General features: G+C 39.6%; 2 protein-coding genes across 4 annotated transcripts; one reads left to right on the top strand and one right to left on the bottom strand.

Annotated features, from left to right (window-relative positions):
* Positions 1-112: 112 nt before the first annotated feature.
* Positions 113-4560, bottom strand: LOC107040509 (splicing factor 3A subunit 3). Its single transcript, XM_015260627.1, has 2 exons — positions 4212-4560; positions 113-2680 (listed from the first exon to the last, which is right to left on the bottom strand). The coding sequence occupies exons 1-2, from the start codon at positions 4422-4424 to the stop codon at positions 1391-1393; spliced, it is 1503 nt and encodes a 500-aa protein (XP_015116113.1). The 5' UTR covers positions 4425-4560; the 3' UTR covers positions 113-1390.
* Positions 4561-4633: 73 nt separating this feature from the next.
* On the top strand, positions 4634-9251 carry LOC107040508 (origin recognition complex subunit 1). Of its 3 annotated transcripts, none has more exons than XM_015260626.1 (3): positions 4634-4807; positions 4881-5304; positions 6478-9251. In XM_015260626.1, the coding sequence occupies exons 2-3, from the start codon at positions 4893-4895 to the stop codon at positions 8823-8825; spliced, it is 2760 nt and encodes a 919-aa protein (XP_015116112.1). In that variant the 5' UTR covers positions 4634-4807; positions 4881-4892; the 3' UTR covers positions 8826-9251. The 3 variants fall into 3 exon arrangements, with proteins under 3 accessions (XP_015116112.1, XP_015116111.1, XP_015116110.1); XM_015260625.1 differs by having other exon boundaries at positions 4878-5304; XM_015260624.1 differs by having other exon boundaries at positions 4634-5304.
* The last annotated feature ends 10637 nt before the right edge of the window (positions 9252-19888 follow it).

The following is a 19888-nucleotide window of genomic DNA, read 5'->3' as shown; positions in this document are numbered from 1 at the left end:
CTCGGACAATTACGCAATATCTAGTGTATTTATGAATGTATGTGATAATTCGGTGTCTCCTTTTAATTATACATTCTGTGACATTTCATCACGTGAAAAATAAACTTAGATGTAAAAAATAATCATTTGGGTTTTTATTCTTTTGCTGGCCGTTACAAATTGGACGATTGAGGAAACACATGGCTGATACATCCATAAATCAGTAGAAAAATTATACGATTTTCAATAGCCATCTCTACAAATATTGGATTTGATGATTATCATGGAATCCAACACGAATAGCTAAATTTCACTGAAGATTGCCCTATATAGCCCTATTGCCCTATACAGTGAAGAAAGCTACGAATAGGGTGTCAACACAAGTTTCAGCATTTTTCATTCATAGAAATATTTATATCCCCCATTAAAAAATAGGTGAAATATTTTTGGTCAGCAATCTATTTCGCCAAGGATATGCTAGACTTAGGAATATTTTATATAATATTTTATCTTAGATTATGAATAAAAAATGAATATTAATTTTTTTTTTATTATACATGTATGTGTAATTTATTCACTATATTTGTTAAGCTTCATAAACTTTGAAATGTGAAAATTAATCTTGAAAAGCCCACGCAGACCTTGAAAGTTCAGCATAAGCTTGGCGAAATAGATTGCTAACGGAAAATGTTTCAACAATCTTCTAATAGAGAATTGATATGAAAATTGGTGGACTTTTTTCACAAAAGCTTGCATCATCATACTTGGAAAATGGAACCGATTTCACTGTTAGATGCACCGAATTTCATAAACCTTACAACGTGAATTGTTCATCGTGACAATTTTTAAAGATAACTTCTCATTTTTTTCTCAAATCTAAACATAATAAAAGCGGACATTAACTCCCTTTCAATGGATAAATGAATAAATAATGATGAAAAATAATATGTATAAATCGCATAAAAACTGAATCTGAGGGGGTAGGCCCAGGTCTCAAACATCTAAACACAGACAAGTAGAAAACTCCAAAGAATCTAGCATCCGATCTGTAATAAACACAGAATATACGAAACAGAAAAAACTTTTCTCACTTATTTTTTGGTACTGTATTTCAAGATTTTTGCTCTGAAAGTAACCAGTTTATTATTCTTTCTAGAATGCCCCATAGAACCATGAGTGTCTCAAAATCAGTAACGTTGTTCTGGAAGCTAGAAAATTGTTTTTCTCTATATGAGTCGTGCAAATAATTTTCTCTAATACATAATCCATTGACAATGAATCGTTCCTCTTAGTGGTTACCTTAAAAACAAATATATTTAATATTTTACGTAGTAAAAATTGATTTTCCCTATCAAAGCTACACAAAATTCCAATATTTATTATTCCACATAATACAACCTGATAAATAAATTCAAAGTAGTCCCTGTCGTTTGAGATCCTCATAAGTCTTCCTATTGACAACATTTCCGAGGGAATCTTCAAACTCCTCCTCCTGCTCAGGCTGCCACCTCTCAGCCTGCTTCTGCGCCTTCAACTTCTCCCACAAAGCAAGTGCATCCTCAATCTGCGTCACATTAGCAAAATGTGCTGTGTTCGGGATGCCCAAACAACGCATGCCATGAGCATGTCGCCACTCAGCGAAATGCCTCTGGAACGCCTTAGGACCTTTGTACGTGAAATTACCACAGATCTCGCAATTATAACTGATGTTGAGTCCATGCAATTTATAAAGCCAATAGGGAATCGGCTTTCCATCCCATCCCAAGGGTAAATTCTTGGGGTTGTATGGGACTTCATTATCATCCTCTTCCTCCGACTCACTGGCACTGGCCTCAGCATCTGAATCTCCTCGCTCCCCTTCAGTCCTAGCCTGCTTCCTCTGGACATTTTCTTTGGTAGCAACTCGCTGATTCGATACCAACTCCGCCAGTTTATAAACTTGTGCCTCCAGTCGTGCAATTTCCTTCTGCTTCTCATTGTCCTTTCCCTTTCTAGCCTTCTTATTTCTGTTCTTGACTAGAGAATTGGGATCGAGCTGTGCGCCATTCTTGGTTTTCCATAGTCTCTGGGCTCTTTCCTCCAGAGTCCCTCCACATTTCAGTCCCAACGCCATCAGAGCTGATTTCAAACGGTCGAGACCTAGAGAGGCAAGTTCCTCCCAAGAGGAGAAGCCAGAGAGCTCCAGGTGAGCTCCAACATTGGCCAGCGCACTGCCAGTCTCCTTGGGCCACCCTGGGAATGTGCAGTTCTCCCACTGCACCTCAAAATCCTTCTGACACTCTACCAAATCTGCGTGTATGTCATGAATAGGTTTAACTCGGCCTATGTACTCAGCTAGATACTCCAGCAGTGCCTCAACATAACGACGATATTCTGCGTTCTTGCGCTCTCTGGGAATATCGAACAGGTGATCGAAAGTCGATAAGTATGTTATGTAGTCAATCTTCTCGATTCCCTTGAGGTTGACGTACTTCTCGTAGCACTCGTGGAGGTCCAGGTATTTACCGTAACCCTCCTCGTCGGTGAATTCCACGAGGTTTGAGAGCTCCTCCGTTGGATTCTCACGCATTTTTGCTAGCTCCTCGAATTCCACGGACATTGGAACACTTATTTCGTTCGGGTGACGACGATAGAACTCTTTTATGGACTTCAGACGTGTGTAGAACTCGGAGAATTCGTTGGGACCAGACAGAGCTTGGACCTGTACATAACAAATTCACGAGTTAATGCCTATATAATTGAATCAATGGGAAAATCGATCAATCAATGAATAGAACTTACTGTTTAATGGATTGATTGATGAATAATCTCACTAATTGATTAAACAGTCAATCAATTTCTTAATGTTTTTTACATGAGAACTCAACTAATTAATTAATTAATTGATTAACTTAAAAAACTGTAAAATGTAATGAGTTTATATTCCATTTTCTCATTCTTTTTCTTCTTTTTCCACTTCTGTTTTCGTCTGGAGCTATCCTTATGAATTTGTCAGTTTGTCTGCCTTTGTTGGATTATATAGCTCTTTACTGAGAACTTATTTGATGACATTAAGCGTACAAAAACAAATTGACGTAGAAAGTACCGGAGAGTTAATATAAACATGAACCATAACTCCATGGGGAGAAAGAATTGAGAGTTCTCTGTCGATAGGTGACGATATTCTTTTGGTCTTTGTGACCGGTATTTTATTTTCTGGAGCAGTTCGTAGAGTACAAACGTTTCTTACTCGTGCCATGTTAATAAAAAAAGACAATGAAAAGTAAATTCACTGCGTTTAATAATTTATTTCGTGACCCATTTCCATTAGTCTTCGGAAAAATATTCATTCGGGGAATCAAAGAACATCTATCAAGTAAATTTATTTCATCTTTCTTCTTTATTCAGGGAGAATGAAGAAAAATCAGGAAACTTGAGGTAAATTTATTCTTGAATTTTCAACTTATCAAAAATTCAGCGTAATTCGGTACTGAACATTTCTGTTTCGATTGAAAATTGGAGTGAGGTAGGAAATTATCGTCTTTCTGCTCCTCAAAAATTTACGATTCCATTGAACGTGAAATGATATTCTCAATTTCATAATTTTCCTCTGCTAAATCGAATCCAATGTTACTCTTCTAACAATCACTTCTAAAATTGTTCGTGAAGTTTTCGAGCAAAATTACAACTTTTAAAAATCCGACAAATACAAAGCTTTCAGTTGGACGTTAAACAATAGTTCAATCATTCATCTTTTGAATTCATCTGTGTAGGGGAGGTTGGGGTAAAACGGACACTTTTGACTTTTTTTAAATGTTAATGAGGGGTTGAAATATTGATAAAATTCAATATTTTTTTTTTCAATACAAAGAACAATTCTTTCCCTTTGTGGTGAGCCTGCACTGCGCTCAATTGATAGATTTGTTTCTGAGTTATGAATAATTTTAAAAAAGTGTCCATTTTACCCCACCCACCCCTAATTGATAATTGAATTAGTTCAACGAGGAATCAATCAATCATCAATTGATTAATCAACTATCCAGTCGCTAATAAAGAAAAAAAACTATCCAGTCACTTGATGCATCAATTGATAAATGAAACATCTAATTCATTAATTAATAATTCATTAATCCAAATCCGTTAATTTGACGCCAAATATTTCGTTCGCATCATGAGGTTTGAGGTTAAGATTGTTGACATAACAGATACGAAGTTTTTAAAATCGGACAATGCATCATCACTCATATCCTTACCTCTTCCTTGCGCTGTCCATCTTTATCCTCATACAACTCCTGCAATTGTCCTGTGCTGTCCATAAACTGATCCAGCAGCATCTTCAACCGATGCTCCGAATTGATACTCTCCCGATGTCCAGGCTTCTTGTGGAGCAGTTCCTTAACCATCGCGTCCATCAGTCTCTCCCGCTCTTCGTGATAACGACGCTGTTGCTCTAATAGCGTCTCCATTTTCAATTATTCCAACGTTTATTAATTGTTGGAGCAGTATAAAACACGACAAAATAAACAAGGTTTACTGAACGAATATTCGTTCCCACACCACCAACTAAATCAGCAGAGAGGAACAATGCGTGTGGAATGTCTAACGTGGCGCTGATTTTCCTCTCATGGTAAATTAATTCCACCGGTAAGGCAGATATTCCCGTTGAGTTTTCAAATTCTCTCGCAGATTCTCGATCTTCAACAAAAACGCTTCATGATCTAACGTGATTTCCCGCCAAACTCTGAACACTTGTTGACAATAATTATCCATGTGGAAGTGAATATTTTAGCTGACTCGGTTGTATCAAAAATACACTCGCAACTGTGATGTTTTTATTTATTCTCCCTCTGTGAGTACCAATTTAATAGTAATACCTGTCTCGTTGCATAACAAGTGCCTGAAATCGTTCCTATAAACAGCAGGACTACTCGATAATGTCAGTGCTCGTCTGCGATGACAATGGTTATCGTTCGACTGACCGTTATGGCCACAACAAACCCGAGAGGAATCGAAAATTCACTTCGCCTGAGAATTTGACGGCATTCCTGGAGAGCAGCGGCAGTGAGGAAGAGTCTAACCTCTCGGACACTGTTACTGAAATTAGCCAGGATTTGGAGTGCGAGTCTGACGATTCTATTCAGTTAATTGGGGAGGCGAGAAATATTGTGAGGAGGAGAATAATTGGGGAGGAGACAGTTCTGTCTGTATCTCAGAACTCAGTTGAGATAATCGAGGAGGGAGAAGACTCATTGAGGACCCCTGATAAGGTTCCCAAACGAAAGAGGTCGAAGAGTGACAGTTCGATTGAGGACGATTCATTTCGCTCTCCTGAAATTCCGTTCACTGGTGAATATAAATTATAATAAATTTCAAAACAATTCTGCGTACTGAATAGTTTGAGAAATGAGATGTTTTTGAGTGGTAGAAAAGACTTGAATTCTTATGGAGAGTTCAGGATTATTTTCGAAGAGAGCGATATTGAATGCGATTGCGAGGGGAAAAAAAGGGAAATTTCAAAGTTCTGTCGAAACTTAAGAGATTTCCACATCTTTTTAGCAGCAGGAGGGGGACAATCTCCCAATTTTCTTCAATTTTCATTTAAAAAATAGATATTCACGAACAAATTTGGTTGAATTTTCAGTGGATTAAAAACATTAGTCAAGAATGTTCACCTGAATTTTATAAATTTTTCTGAAATAATTGAACTGAAATTGACAGTTTTCATTTACTTTCTCATTAAATTGTGAATTTTTGCTGCCGAAAGTCCTTGAAATTTCAGTGGAACTGTAACGTGATAGAAAATTTCAAGCGGTGTATTATAAAAATTATTTTCTAAATTTATGTTTTTAACAACTAATTTACATGAAATTTTCATTCATGTTGTTATTGAAAAATCAATGAGTTGAGAATTCAAGGATACATTTACCTGAATGTTGTTGAATTCTCTCAATTCTCATGGAGTATTTGATTTGAAGTTTACACTTTCTATTCATTTTTTCATCAAACTGCGAGTTTTCAACGACGAAATTCCTCGAAATCTCAATGAAACCATCACTTGGGGAAAATTTCCATGAAGTGGATCGGAACGATCCGCCAAAAATTTTTAACACTGTTGTTAATCATATAATAATTACATTACGTGACCTTTTCTGTAGCTGACGAAATTCTCAACAAAAAATATCGTTCGACCTTCAGTGCTGAAATCTTTTGTTATCGGGGTATTAGATTTAACACAATTTGAAAATACACCAGCAGAATTTTACTATTCCTCTGCTGGATTATAATTGAATGAACCCTCTGAACTTTTCAAAAATGATAACTCACTGAATTGTTGATGAAATATAATTATTTTTCCCAATGTAACATAGGTTTCTTCTCCTTTGCAATTAATTTAAACTCGACTTCAATTGATGGAGTAGTTTTTCAGCCATGAATATTGTAAAGCAATTCAACACTGTTAATTTTAAGCACTCCCTGCATCAAAAATTGAATCTCGCTTACAAAAACATGATTTTTCAGGTTCCCCAGTGATCTACCAACTCTACGAGACTAACAACACGAAGATAATAATAAAAAAATCAATGAGTGTGAAAAAGCCAGAGCCGAGAACCAAGAAGTTCTCGGAGAAGGACATAACTTCTATGTTAGATTCCGACAACGATGAGGAAATTTTCGACAGGCCTAAGAGGAATACTGAGGGTGTGGGCACCCCAAAAGAGCCCCCAAGAACTGCTGCGAGGATTGCTGATGCAAACACCCCTCGAAATTCCCCAAGAACTCGAGGGAAGACTCAGGAGACTCCGACCAAAGATGAAGTATCCCTGAGGATGAAATTCAGACGTTCGACTGAGCAGAGCAACTACAAAGTCGAGCCTCTGGAGACTGATTCACTTGAGAGAAGAGCATCCCTTAGAACTTCAATCGTCCTCCCCAAGAGATTCACAGACACTGGGCTGGAGAACACCCCAGGAAGGAGAACCCCAACAAGGTACAAAAAACCTGTTCAGTATTACGAGGAACCCAGTGACTTGGACGACTCCATAAAAACTCCTAAGAGATCAACTAAACTGGGAGACGCTAAATCAGGCAGAAGAACTCCTTCAAGAAACACAAAACCAGTTCAGTACTGTGAAGAATCGCCTGATCTGAAGGATCCCATGGGCACCCCAAAGCGAGTGTCTCGTCAAGCAAAAACCCCCAAGAGAGATCCCCCCCAGGACGAAATTTCCACACCGAAGAGTCGTTCGAACCACCCCAAGACCCCTAGATCTAGCATCCTCAAATCAGTTCCCATGACTCCCAGTGGAAGACCTCGAAGGAGCACGAGGGCACCTCTACACGTAGATATGGACGAAGACGAGGGGAACGAGAACGACACGAATAAAGGGAACACAGACGAGAGTGATAACGAGATCCTCCCCAGAAGGACCTTCGACAGGAAGAGGAGATTGCTCCCCCAGGAGAGCCCGATGACCCCGAGAAAGTCAGTGACAATTGTCGAAGAAGCCAAGACCCCGAAGAAGTCGGTGACAGAGGAGGGCAGAACCCCCAGGAGGGCTCGAAGGCCATCCTCCTCAGAGGACGAACCAACGACTCCAAAACGTGTGTCCAGACTGGCTTCCCTCACCGAAGAATCTGTAACTCCGAAGCAAAGAGGCAGAGCCAAACTCCAAACTCCTTCCCTGAAGCATGGAGCATTGACTCCCTCCATGCACCAGAGGTCTGCAAACGTGGGAAAACCGAAGACAGCTCTTCAGGAAGCCAGAGCCCAGCTCCACGTGAGTGCAGTCCCTAAGTCCCTCCCCTGCAGGGAGGAAGAATTCAACGACATATTCACATTTCTCCAGCGAAAGCTGCTGGATCACAGCAGTGGATGCATCTACATCAGTGGCGTCCCTGGGACTGGGAAAACAGCAACAGTGAACGAGGTCATCAGGTGCCTGAGGAAATTAGTGTCAAAGGGAGAGCTCGAGGAGTTTAATTTTCTGGAGATCAATGGAATGAAGCTGACTGAACCCAGGCAGGCTTACGTTCAGATCCTGAAGCAGTTGAGTGGGCAGAGTCTGACTTGGGAGCAAGCCTACCAGAATCTGGAGAAACGTTTCACGAAGTCGATGGGACATAGAGGCATGACCCTTCTGCTTGTTGATGAGCTTGATCTCCTGTGTAATAAACGTCAAGATGTTGTTTATAATCTTTTGGACTGGCCTGGTAAGCAAGGAGCTCAGCTGGTGGTCCTGACTATTGCTAACACCATGGATCTTCCTGAGAGGGTCCTCATGGGGAGGGTTACGTCGAGGCTCGGGCTGACTCGTCTCACGTTCCAGCCTTATAACCACAAGCAGCTGCAGGAGATCGTTACGACGAGACTGAAGGACTCGGATGCATTCAGGAGTGAAGCTATACAATTGGTCGCCAGGAAGGTTGCTGCAGTCTCTGGGGATGCTAGGAGGGCTTTGGACATTTGTAGGAGGGCTACAGAGATCGCGGAGTCGAATGGAGGGAAAATAGTCTCCATGCAGGATGTCAATGAGGCTCTCACGGAGATGATCGCCAGTGCCAAGGTGCAAGCTATTAAACATTGTTCGGAGATGGAGAAAGTCTTCCTTCAAGCTGTCTGCGCTGAGATCAGTCGTACTGGAGTCGAGGAGGCTGTTTTCCAGAATGTCTACAAGCAGTTGGAGGCACTGTGCTCGTTTGAAGGAGTGAAAACTCCTAATATTAGTCAGTCCCTGGAAATCTGCTCCATGTTGAGTGCTAATAGACTTCTGCTTTGTGAACACTCGAGGATGGATATCATGCAGAGGATATTACTGAATGTCTCTGCTGATGATATACATTTTGCTCTTCAGAGTGTCCAGATTTAATTGTATTTTTTTATTCAGGGAGAATTCGGTGAAATTGCGAACCGTAATAAGTTGATTTTTCGTGCTCATTAAGTAATTTTTAATTGATGAGATTTATGAGAGGAAATGTTAAAGGGTCTTCTCTGACTACAAACAAGTGTCTTCATATTTTGTCCGAGGATCAGTCTTCTTTGAGATGAAGTGAGAATTATTCGAAATGTTAAATTGAGTTGGTAAAGGCTTTCATTTTATTATTATTTTATTTTGTGTTTTATAAATCGAAGTACAAACGACGATCTGCGTTGGACGCCAGAATTCATAACACTTTCTTTGTTAATTGTACTGTAGTTTTTTTAAATTATTTTGACGATTATGAAAATTAATGCCACAAAAGTGCCTTCCATTGGATAGAAAATTCTTGCTTAATAAAACTCGTATTTGTGAAAAATTCTGGACAAACATTTCTTTCTTGCTTTAAAATAAATTGGTGAAAATATTATCGGATGGACACTGCTGAATGTCTCTGTTCATGATCTTCATTTTGATCTTTAGGCGGTATGTGAGGTGAATTTGAGAATGAATTTCTGTTTCCCGGTAGCTTAGTAAGAGTGCCCGGCGCGTATCTGGGAGACCCGGGTTCGATTCCCGGCTGGGTGAAGCGGAAATTTTTTTCTCTCTAAAATATAATTCAAAGAGAACCTACAAGAATTTTTATCAGAATATTTTTGACGATTTCGTTTGTCGCGATTATCTCGTAAACTATAGCAGATAGAGCCTTAAAACCTATTCCATTCGATTCCTGAGGAAATTTGGGTTCCCTATGGGAAAATGGACGGCTCAGAATTGCTTTTTTCCACTTCCTACACCCTATAGAACATGAATTGAATTAATTTTTTTGGCGATTTCGGTTTTCGCGATTATCTCGGGAACTATGAGAGATAGAGCCTTAAAACCTATTCCATTCGATTCCTGAGGAAATTTGGGTTCCCTATGGGAAAATGGACGGCTCAGAATTGCTTTTTTCCACTTCCTACACCCTATAGAACATGAATTGAATTAATTTTTTTGGCGATTTCGGTTTTCGCGATTATCTCGGGAACTATGAGAGATAGAGCCTTAAAACCTATTCCATTCGATTCCTGAGGAAATTTGGGTTCTCTATAGGCACATGGATGAGATCCGATCAATTAGCCCCTCATGTATAGATATTCCAAATTTTTATTTTTTTCCTCAATGAAGTAGTTTTGAAGAAAATCGCGAGCTAATAAAAAACATTTGCTAGTTAGTACCTTTTTTAAAATAAATTTTTGAAAAATCACCCCTGAAAAAAAGGCGTTATCCCCCCTATTTCATTATTTCCNGTCATCTTTAGAAAGATTTGTCATCTTTAAAGAATTCTGCCCCCCCTTTCTCGTACCACTCTTTCATTTGAGCCCAAAAAAACATTCATATCTTGTCTGACATCTCTGCTACAAACTCGGGTCATCAACTCTGGTTTTCAGTTGAAATTGGAATTGTTAATTTACACAATAATAGGAGTGCATTGACGATTTTTTCTTAACTCGCAAAAATCTTCAAACAATTTGCTACCGATTGGTGATAAAATTTTTTGAAAATAATGAAATAGGGGGGATAACGCCTTTTTTTCAGGGGTGATTTTTCAAAAATTTATTTGAAAAAAAGTCCTAACGAGCAAATGTTTTTTAATAGCTCGTAATTTGCTTCAAAACTACTTCAATGAGGAAAAAAATAAAAATTTGGAATATCTATACATGAGGGGCTAATTGATCGGATCTTTTTTAAGGCTATCTCTCATAGTTTCCGAGATAATCGCGAAGAACGAAAGTGCCAAAAAAATTTAATTCAATTCATCTTGTATAGGGTGTAGGAAGTGGAAAAACGCAATTCTGAGCCGTCCATCTGCCTATACGGAACCCAAATTTCCTCAGGAATCGAATGGAATAGGTTTTAAGGCTCTATCTCTCATAGTTTCCGAGATAATCGCGAAAAACGAAAATGCCAAAAAAAATTAATTTAATTCATCTTGTATAGGGTGTAGGAAGTGGAAAAACGCAATTCTGAGCCGTCCATCTGCCTATACGGAACCCAAATTTCCTCAGGAATCGAATGGAATAGGTTTTAAGGCTCTATCTCTCATAGTTTCCGAGATAATCGCGAAAAACGAAAATGCCAAAAAAAATTAATTTAATTCATCTTGTATAGGGTGTAGGAAGTGGAAAAACGCAATTCTGAGCCGTCCATCTGCCTATACGGAACCCAAATTTCCTCAGGAATCGAATGGAATAGGTTTTAAGGCTCTATCTCTCATAGTTTCCGAGATAATCGCGAAAAACGAAAATGCCAAAAAAAATTAATTTAATTCATCTTGTATAGGGTGTAGGAAGTGGAAAAACGCAATTCTGAGCCGTCCATCTGCCTATACGGAACCCAAATTTCCTCAGGAATCGAATGGAATAGGTTTTAAGGCTCTATCTCTCATAGTTTCCGAGATAATCGCGAAAAACGAAAATGCCAAAAAAAATTAATTTAATTCATCTTGTATAGGGTGTAGGAAGTGGAAAAACGCAATTCTGAGCCGTCCATCTGCCTATACGGAACCCAAATTTCCTCAGGAATCGAATGGAATAGGTTTTAAGGCTCTATCTCTCATAGTTTCCGAGATAATCGCGAAAAACGAAAATGCCAAAAAAAATTAATTTAATTCATCTTGTATAGGGTGTAGGAAGTGGAAAAACGCAATTCTGAGCCGTCCATCTGCCTATACGGAACCCAAATTTCCTCAGGAATCGAATGGAATAGGTTTTAAGGCTCTATCTCTCATAGTTTCCGAGATAATCGCGAAAAACGAAAATGCCAAAAAAAATTAATTTAATTCATCTTGTATAGGGTGTAGGAAGTGGAAAAACGCAATTCTGAGCCGTCCATCTGCCTATACGGAACCCAAATTTCCTCAGGAATCGAATGGAATAGGTTTTAAGGCTCTATCTCTCATAGTTTCCGAGATAATCGCGAAAAACGAAAATGCCAAAAAAAATTAATTTAATTCATCTTGTATAGGGTGTAGGAAGTGGAAAAACGCAATTCTGAGCCGTCCATCTGCCTATACGGAACCCAAATTTCCTCAGGAATCGAATGGAATAGGTTTTAAGGCTCTATCTCTCATAGTTTCCGAGATAATCGCGAAAAACGAAAATGCCAAAAAAAATTAATTTAATTCATCTTGTATAGGGTGTAGGAAGTGGAAAAACGCAATTCTGAGCCGTCCATCTGCCTATACGGAACCCAAATTTCCTCAGGAATCGAATGGAATAGGTTTTAAGGCTCTATCTCTCATAGTTTCCGAGATAATCGCGAAAAACGAAAATGCCAAAAAAAATTAATTTAATTCATCTTGTATAGGGTGTAGGAAGTGGAAAAACGCAATTCTGAGCCGTCCATCTGCCTATACGGAACCCAAATTTCCTCAGGAATCGAATGGAATAGGTTTTAAGGCTCTATCTCTCATAGTTTCCGAGATAATCGCGAAAAACGAAAATGCCAAAAAAAATTAATTTAATTCATCTTGTATAGGGTGTAGGAAGTGGAAAAACGCAATTCTGAGCCGTCCATCTGCCTATACGGAACCCAAATTTCCTCAGGAATCGAATGGAATAGGTTTTAAGGCTCTATCTCTCATAGTTTCCGAGATAATCGCGAAAAACGAAAATGCCAAAAAAAATTAATTTAATTCATCTTGTATAGGGTGTAGGAAGTGGAAAAACGCAATTCTGAGCCGTCCATCTGCCTATACGGAACCCAAATTTCCTCAGGAATCGAATGGAATAGGTTTTAAGGCTCTATCTCTCATAGTTTCCGAGATAATCGCGAAAAACGAAAATGCCAAAAAAAATTAATTTAATTCATCTTGTATAGGGTGTAGGAAGTGGAAAAACGCAATTCTGAGCCGTCCATCTGCCTATACGGAACCCAAATTTCCTCAGGAATCGAATGGAATAGGTTTTAAGGCTCTATCTCTCATAGTTTCCGAGATAATCGCGAAAAACGAAAATGCCAAAAAAAATTAATTTAATTCATCTTGTATAGGGTGTAGGAAGTGGAAAAACGCAATTCTGAGCCGTCCATCTGCCTATACGGAACCCAAATTTCCTCAGGAATCGAATGGAATAGGTTTTAAGGCTCTATCTCTCATAGTTTCCGAGATAATCGCGAAAAACGAAAATGCCAAAAAAAATTAATTTAATTTATCTTGTATAGGGTGTAGGAAGTGGAAAAACGCAATTCTGAGCCGTCCATCTGCCTATAGGGAACCCAAATTTCCTCAGGAATCGAATGGAATAGGTTTTAAGGCTCTATCTCTCATAGTTTCCGAGATAATCGCGAAAAACGAAATCGCCAAAAAAAATTAATTTAATTTATCTGGTATAGGGTGTAGGAAGTGGAAAAACGCAATTCTGAGCCGTCCATCTGCCTATAGGGAACCCAAATTTCCTCAGGAATCGAATGGAATAGGTTTTAAGGCTCTATCTCTCATAGTTCCCGAGATAATCGCGAAAAACGAAATCGCAAAAAAAAATTAATTTAATTCATCTTGTATAGGGTCTAGGAAGTGGAAAAACGCAATTCTGAGCCGGCTACCTTCCTATAGGGAACCCAAATTTGGTTTTAAGGCTCTATCTCTCATAGTTTCCGAGATAATCGCGAAAAACGAAATCGCCAAAAAAATTAATTTAATTTATGTTCTATAGGGTGTAGTAAGTGGAAAAACGCAATTCTGAGCCGTCCATCTGCCTACAGGGAACCCAAATTTCCTCAGGAATCGAATGGAATAGGATTTAAGGCTCTATCTCTCATAGTTTCCGAGATAAACGCGAAAAACGAAATCGCAAAAAAAAAATAATTCAATTTATCTTGTATAGGGTGTAGGAAGTGGAAAAACGCAATTCTGAGTCGTCCATCGGAGAAGTGAATTTTTAATCGAACTGCCCTTTTTTCATCCCTTAATCTCAGTTAGGAGGGGAGAGGTGAATTTTTAATTACCGGGCGAATGGTGAAAAGTCAGTGTGCGCTGCGAAAGAATTATTTTTCTTACTGGCCCCCCAGTTTCATGGCAGTTTATATTTTTTTGTTAAAAAGATTAAGGGATGAAAGAGGGTTAATTGATGGGTAATTTAGTCCTCCGTCAAACAGCTTTTTTTTCATCCCTTAATTTCAATTAGGAGGGGAGAGACAAATTTTTAATTCGCGGGCGAATGGTGAAAAGTCACTGTGCGCCGCGAAAAAAATTATTATCGTTATCAGTGATGTAATGCGCGTTATTTATTACATCGGTTTTCAATCCGTAAAAGACTACTCTGCAGGACAGGAGTCGCCATAACGAAAATTATTTCACGAGTCTTTTTTCTCCGGATGAAGATGATTCGGTAATTGCAATGGCAATGAAAAAAATTTTCAACTGCATTGAATTTCGGGTACTTACACGAGAGCAAGTAATGTCAAAGGGCTTGATTGTTTACTGTTGTCTTGACAACAGCATTTAAATTATCGATTCAATCTCTAGATTCTTGAATGAGTTATTCCGGCATTTAATTGGATTCAAGGGACTGACGTGCTTTGTTGAAACAGGTTTTCAGCTGTAATTATCAATTATCAGTTTTAGATATTTTCGGGAGGAATGGCATCCAGGCTGTATTCCTTCTGAAAAACTCTTTTTTTAAACATTTCTCGTGTGGAATTTATCGCAAAATATAAGACATAATTTAGTAGCGAATGGGCGGTAAAACGGTTTCAGCCGATTCAGCTCTTAGCTGAGTTTTCGAAGAATATCTCCGAATCTAAGGGAGATACCGGAATTTTTATAATAACGTTTTTTATAGCTTTTAATGAGATTTTTCGAAAGTTTAAATAATTATTGAAATTTCTTAATTTATGTCTCGGTGGCCTTCCTTTACAATCTGAAGAGGCTTCTGTGTTTCAATATTTTACTCTCCCCTACTCTCAAAGTTATCAACAATCAAAGAATAAAGAAATTAATATTTTGAGGGACTCACCGGTCGTTGAAACACCCGGCAGCTTGGCATATACTACACTCCTACTCCCACAATTCTACTTTTCACTTTCTTCTCAATCACTTTTCCGTACTTCACTCGCGATTTTTCGAATTTAAATAAAATACTCCGAATATTTACTCGGGCAAACAAACACTCACCATCGATTTAATAACACACCGATCTCCATCTCGCGTATTTTATAAACACATCGGCAATAACGGAACTCCCGAAAGTACTATGAAACTTTTCATAACCACAAATTCACTCATAAAATCCACTGAGTCCTCCATTCCACAATCATTTCACTTTTGAATTGAATTTTTAATTATTTAGGAAGTCAATAGACTCATTAAAACACCAAACATTGTCACTTTTTCCAGAATTACACAGCAGGCGTCATCTTGCGACGTCACAATTATGTCGATCACATAGAAATGACGTTTTAGTCCTATAGCACTCGTAATTCATCACAATAAATCCAAAGTTCACCATAAAATCGTTACTCTCCATCATTGTCAACTCATTGTTCAATGGTCCATGTTCCATTCCAGAGTTTTATTCTCTTTTTCCTTTAGAATTCATTGAGTAAACGCGCCAAAGCCCCCCGTTCAGTAACAATGGCCGGTCGCCATGATGGATGTGCGTAGAGAAGTTGCGCACTGACGATATTTAGCGTTGACTCGTTAGATGTCTAGGTTTTGTGATATGTAGTCCAATAAAGTCCAATTTCTTAATAAAATCACTCCTCGCCAGCAATATTAACTGATTATTGCATGATTAGTATTCATTTTCCCGGTTTTATCCCTTTTCTCACCGAAAATTCGCGGAGGAACGCCAAAGCATCCATTCTCTGCCCGTAGCCGGCCGCCATGATGAATGTGCGTGGAGAAGTTGCGCAGTGGCAAAATTTGGCATTGTACTTTTTAGACGTCTATAGGCTTCATAATAAGCGATAATAAAGTCTGATTTCTTGATAAAATCATTCCTCGCCATCAATATCAACTGATTATTACATGATTAGTATTCATTTTTCCGGTTTTATCCCTTTTCTCACCGAAAATCTGCGGACGAACGCCAAGCCGCCCATTCTCTGCCAGTAGCCGGCCGCCATGATGAATGTGCGTGGAGAAGTTGCGCAGTGGCAAAATTTGGCATTGTACTTTTTAGACGTCTATAGGCTTCATAATAAGCGATAATAAAGTCTGATTTCTTGATAAAATCATTCCTCGCCATCAATATCAACTGATTATTGCATGATTAGTATTCATTTTTCAACTCGGTCTTCAACTCGGTCTTTCAATTGAAGGCCCGAGTTGTAGGCCCGAGTTTGTAGCAGCGATGTCAGACAAGATATGAATGTTTTTTTGGGCTCAAATGAAAGAGCGGGTCGAGAAATGACGTGCTAGAGCCTCTAAACATGACAAATGTCTCTAAAGATGATATCTGTTTTCAATTGAAAAGCAGAGTTGTGACATCATTGTCTAGGAGGACAATGGGGTCTAGGAGTATGTATAGAACATTGGGTTCTAAGAGTCTTCCCTGGTTTAAAACCATCTTTAGAGGTCCTAGCACGTCATTTCTCGACCCGCTCTTTCGTTTGAGCCCCAAAAAACATTCATATCTTGTCAGGCATCGCTGCTACAAACTCATGTCTACAACTCGGCACTTCAACTGAAAGCCCGAGTTGAAGACCCGAGTTTGTAACAAAGATGTCAGACAAGATATGAATGTTTTTTTGGGCTCAAATGAAAGAGCGTGCCGAGAAATGATGTCCTAGAGCCTCTAAACATGTCAAATGTCTCTAAAGATGATATCTGTTTTCAATTGAAAAGCAGAGTTGTGACATCATTGTCTAGGAGGACAATGGGGTCTAGGAGTATGTATAGAACATTGGGTTCTAAGAGTCTTCCCTGGTTTAAAACCATCTTTAGAGGTCCTAGCACGTCATTTCTCGACCCGCTCTTTCGTTTGAGCCCCAAAAAACATTCATATCTTGTCAGGCATCGCTGCTACAAACTCATGTCTACAACTCGGCACTTCAACTGAAAGCCCGAGTTGAAGACCCGAGTTTGTAACAAAGATGTCAGACAAGATATGAATGTTTTTTTGGCCTCGGGTCTTCAACTCGGGCCTTCAATTGAAAGCCCGAGTTGAAGACCCGAGGCCAAAAAAACATTCATATTTTGTCGGGCTTTCAATTGAAAGCCCGAGTTGAAGACCCGAGGCCAAAAAAACATTCATATTTTGTCGGGCTTTCAATTGAAAGCCCGAGTTGAAGACCCGAGGCCAAAAAAACATTCATATCTTGTCTGACATCTTTGCTACAAACTCGGGTCTTCAACTCGGGCCTTCAATTGAAGACCCGAGGCCAAAAAAACATTCATATTTTGTCGGGCTTTCAATTGAAGGCCCGAGTTGATGACCCGAGTTTGTAGCAGAGATGTCAGACAAAATATGAATGTTTTTTTTGGGCTCAAATGAAAGAGCGGGTCGAGAAATGGCGTGCTAGGGCCTCTAAAGATGGTTTTGAACCAGGGGAGACTCCTAGACCCCACTGGACAATGTCGTCACAATTGCGCTTTTCAATTGAAAAAGGACATCATCTTTAGAGAGATTTGTCATCTTTAAAGACTTCTGCACGCCATTTCTCGACCCGCTCTTTCATTGGAGCCCAAAAAATCATTCATATCTTGTCTGACATCTTTGCTACAAACTCGGGTCATCAACTCGGGCTTTCAATTGAAAGCCCGAGTTGATGACCCGAGTTTGTAGCAAAGATGTCAGACAAGATATGAATGATTTTTTGGGCTCCAATGAAAGAGCGGGTCGAGAAATGGCGTGCTAGGGCCTCTAAAGATGGTTTTGAACCAGGGGAGACTCCTAGACCCCACTGGACAATGTCGTCACAATTGCGCTTTTCAATTGAAAAAGGACATCATCTTTAGAGAGATTTGTCATCTTTAAAGACTTCTGCACGCCATTTCTCGACCCGCTCTTTCATTGGAGCCCAAAAAATCATTCATATCTTGTCTGACATCTTTGCTACAAACTCGGGTCATCAACTCGGGCTTTCAATTGAAAGCCCGAGTTGATGACCCGAGTTTGTAGCAAAGATGTCAGACAAGATATGAATGATTTTTTGGGCTCCAATGAAAGAGCGGGTCGAGAAATGGCGTGCTAGGGCCTCTAAAGATGGTTTTGAACCAGGGGAGACTCCTAGACCCCACTGGACAATGTCGTCACAATTGCGCTTTTCAATTGAAAAAGGACATCATCTTTAGAGAGATTTGTCATCTTTAAAGACTTCTGCACGCCATTTCTCGACCCGCTCTTTCATTGGAGCCCAAAAAATCATTCATATCTTGTCTGACATCTTTGCTACAAACTCGGGTCATCAACTCGGGCTTTCAATTGAAAGCCCGAGTTGATGACCCGAGTTTGTAGCAAAGATGTCAGACAAGATATGAATGATTTTTTGGGCTCCAATGAAAGAGCGGGTCGAGAAATGGCGTGCTAGGGCCTCTAAAGATGGTTTTGAACCAGGGGAGACTCCTAGACCCCACTGGACAATGTCGTCACAATTGCGCTTTTCAATTGAAAAAGGACATCATCTTTAGAGAGATTTGTCATCTTTAAAGACTTCTGCACGCCATTTCTCGACCCGCTCTTTCATTGGAGCCCAAAAAATCATTCATATCTTGTCTGACATCTTTGCTACAAACTCGGGTCATCAACTCGGGCTTTCAATTGAAAGCCCGAGTTGATGACCCGAGTTTGTAGCAAAGATGTCAGACAAGATATGAATGATTTTTTGGGCTCCAATGAAAGAGCGGGTCGAGAAATGGCGTGCTAGGGCCTCTAAAGATGGTTTTGAACCAGGGGAGACTCCTAGACCCCACTGGACAATGTCGTCACAATTGCGCTTTTCAATTGAAAAAGGACATCATCTTTAGAGAGATTTGTCATCTTTAAAGACTTCTGCACGCCATTTCTCGACCCGCTCTTTCATTGGAGCCCAAAAAATCATTCATATCTTGTCTGACATCTTTGCTACAAACTCGGGTCATCAACTCGGGCTTTCAATTGAAAGCCCGAGTTGATGACCCGAGTTTGTAGCAAAGATGTCAGACAAGATATGAATGATTTTTTGGGCTCCAATGAAAGAGCGGGTCGAGAAATGGCGTGCTAGGGCCTCTAAAGATGGTTTTGAACCAGGGGAGACTCCTAGACCCCACTGGACAATGTCGTCACAATTGCGCTTTTCAATTGAAAAAGGACATCATCTTTAGAGAGATTTGTCATCTTTAAAGACTTCTGCACGCCATTTCTCGACCCGCTCTTTCATTGGAGCCCAAAAAATCATTCATATCTTGTCTGACATCTTTGCTACAAACTCGGGTCATCAACTCGGGCTTTCAATTGAAAGCCCGAGTTGATGACCCGAGTTTGTAGCAAAGATGTCAGACAAGATATGAATGATTTTTTGGGCTCCAATGAAAGAGCGGGTCGAGAAATGGCGTGCTAGGGCCTCTAAAGATGGTTTTGAACCAGGGGAGACTCCTAGACCCCACTGGACAATGTCGTCACAATTGCGCTTTTCAATTGAAAAAGGACATCATCTTTAGAGAGATTTGTCATCTTTAAAGACTTCTGCACGCCATTTCTCGACCCGCTCTTTCATTGGAGCCCAAAAAATCATTCATATCTTGTCTGACATCTTTGCTACAAACTCGGGTCATCAACTCGGGCTTTCAATTGAAAGCCCGAGTTGATGACCCGAGTTTGTAGCAGAGATGTCAGACAAAATATGAATGTTTTTTTTGGGCTCAAATGAAAGAGCGGGTCGAGAAATGGCGTGCTAGGGCCTCTAAAGATGGTTTTGAACCAGGGGAGACTCCTAGACCCCACTGGACAATGTTGTCACAATTGCGCTTTTCAATTGAAAAAGGACATCATTAGAGAGATTTGTCATCTTTAAAGACTTCTGCACGCCATTTCTTCTCGACCCGCTCTTTC

Source organism: Diachasma alloeum, unplaced genomic scaffold, assembly GCF_001412515.2.
Source record: "Diachasma alloeum isolate Michigan unplaced genomic scaffold, Dall2.0 Dall_scaffold_00336, whole genome shotgun sequence".
NCBI lineage: Eukaryota > Metazoa > Arthropoda > Insecta > Hymenoptera > Braconidae > Diachasma > Diachasma alloeum.
The sequence above is the reverse complement of the archived record's forward strand: the minus strand, read 5'-3'. Positions and strand labels throughout refer to the sequence as shown.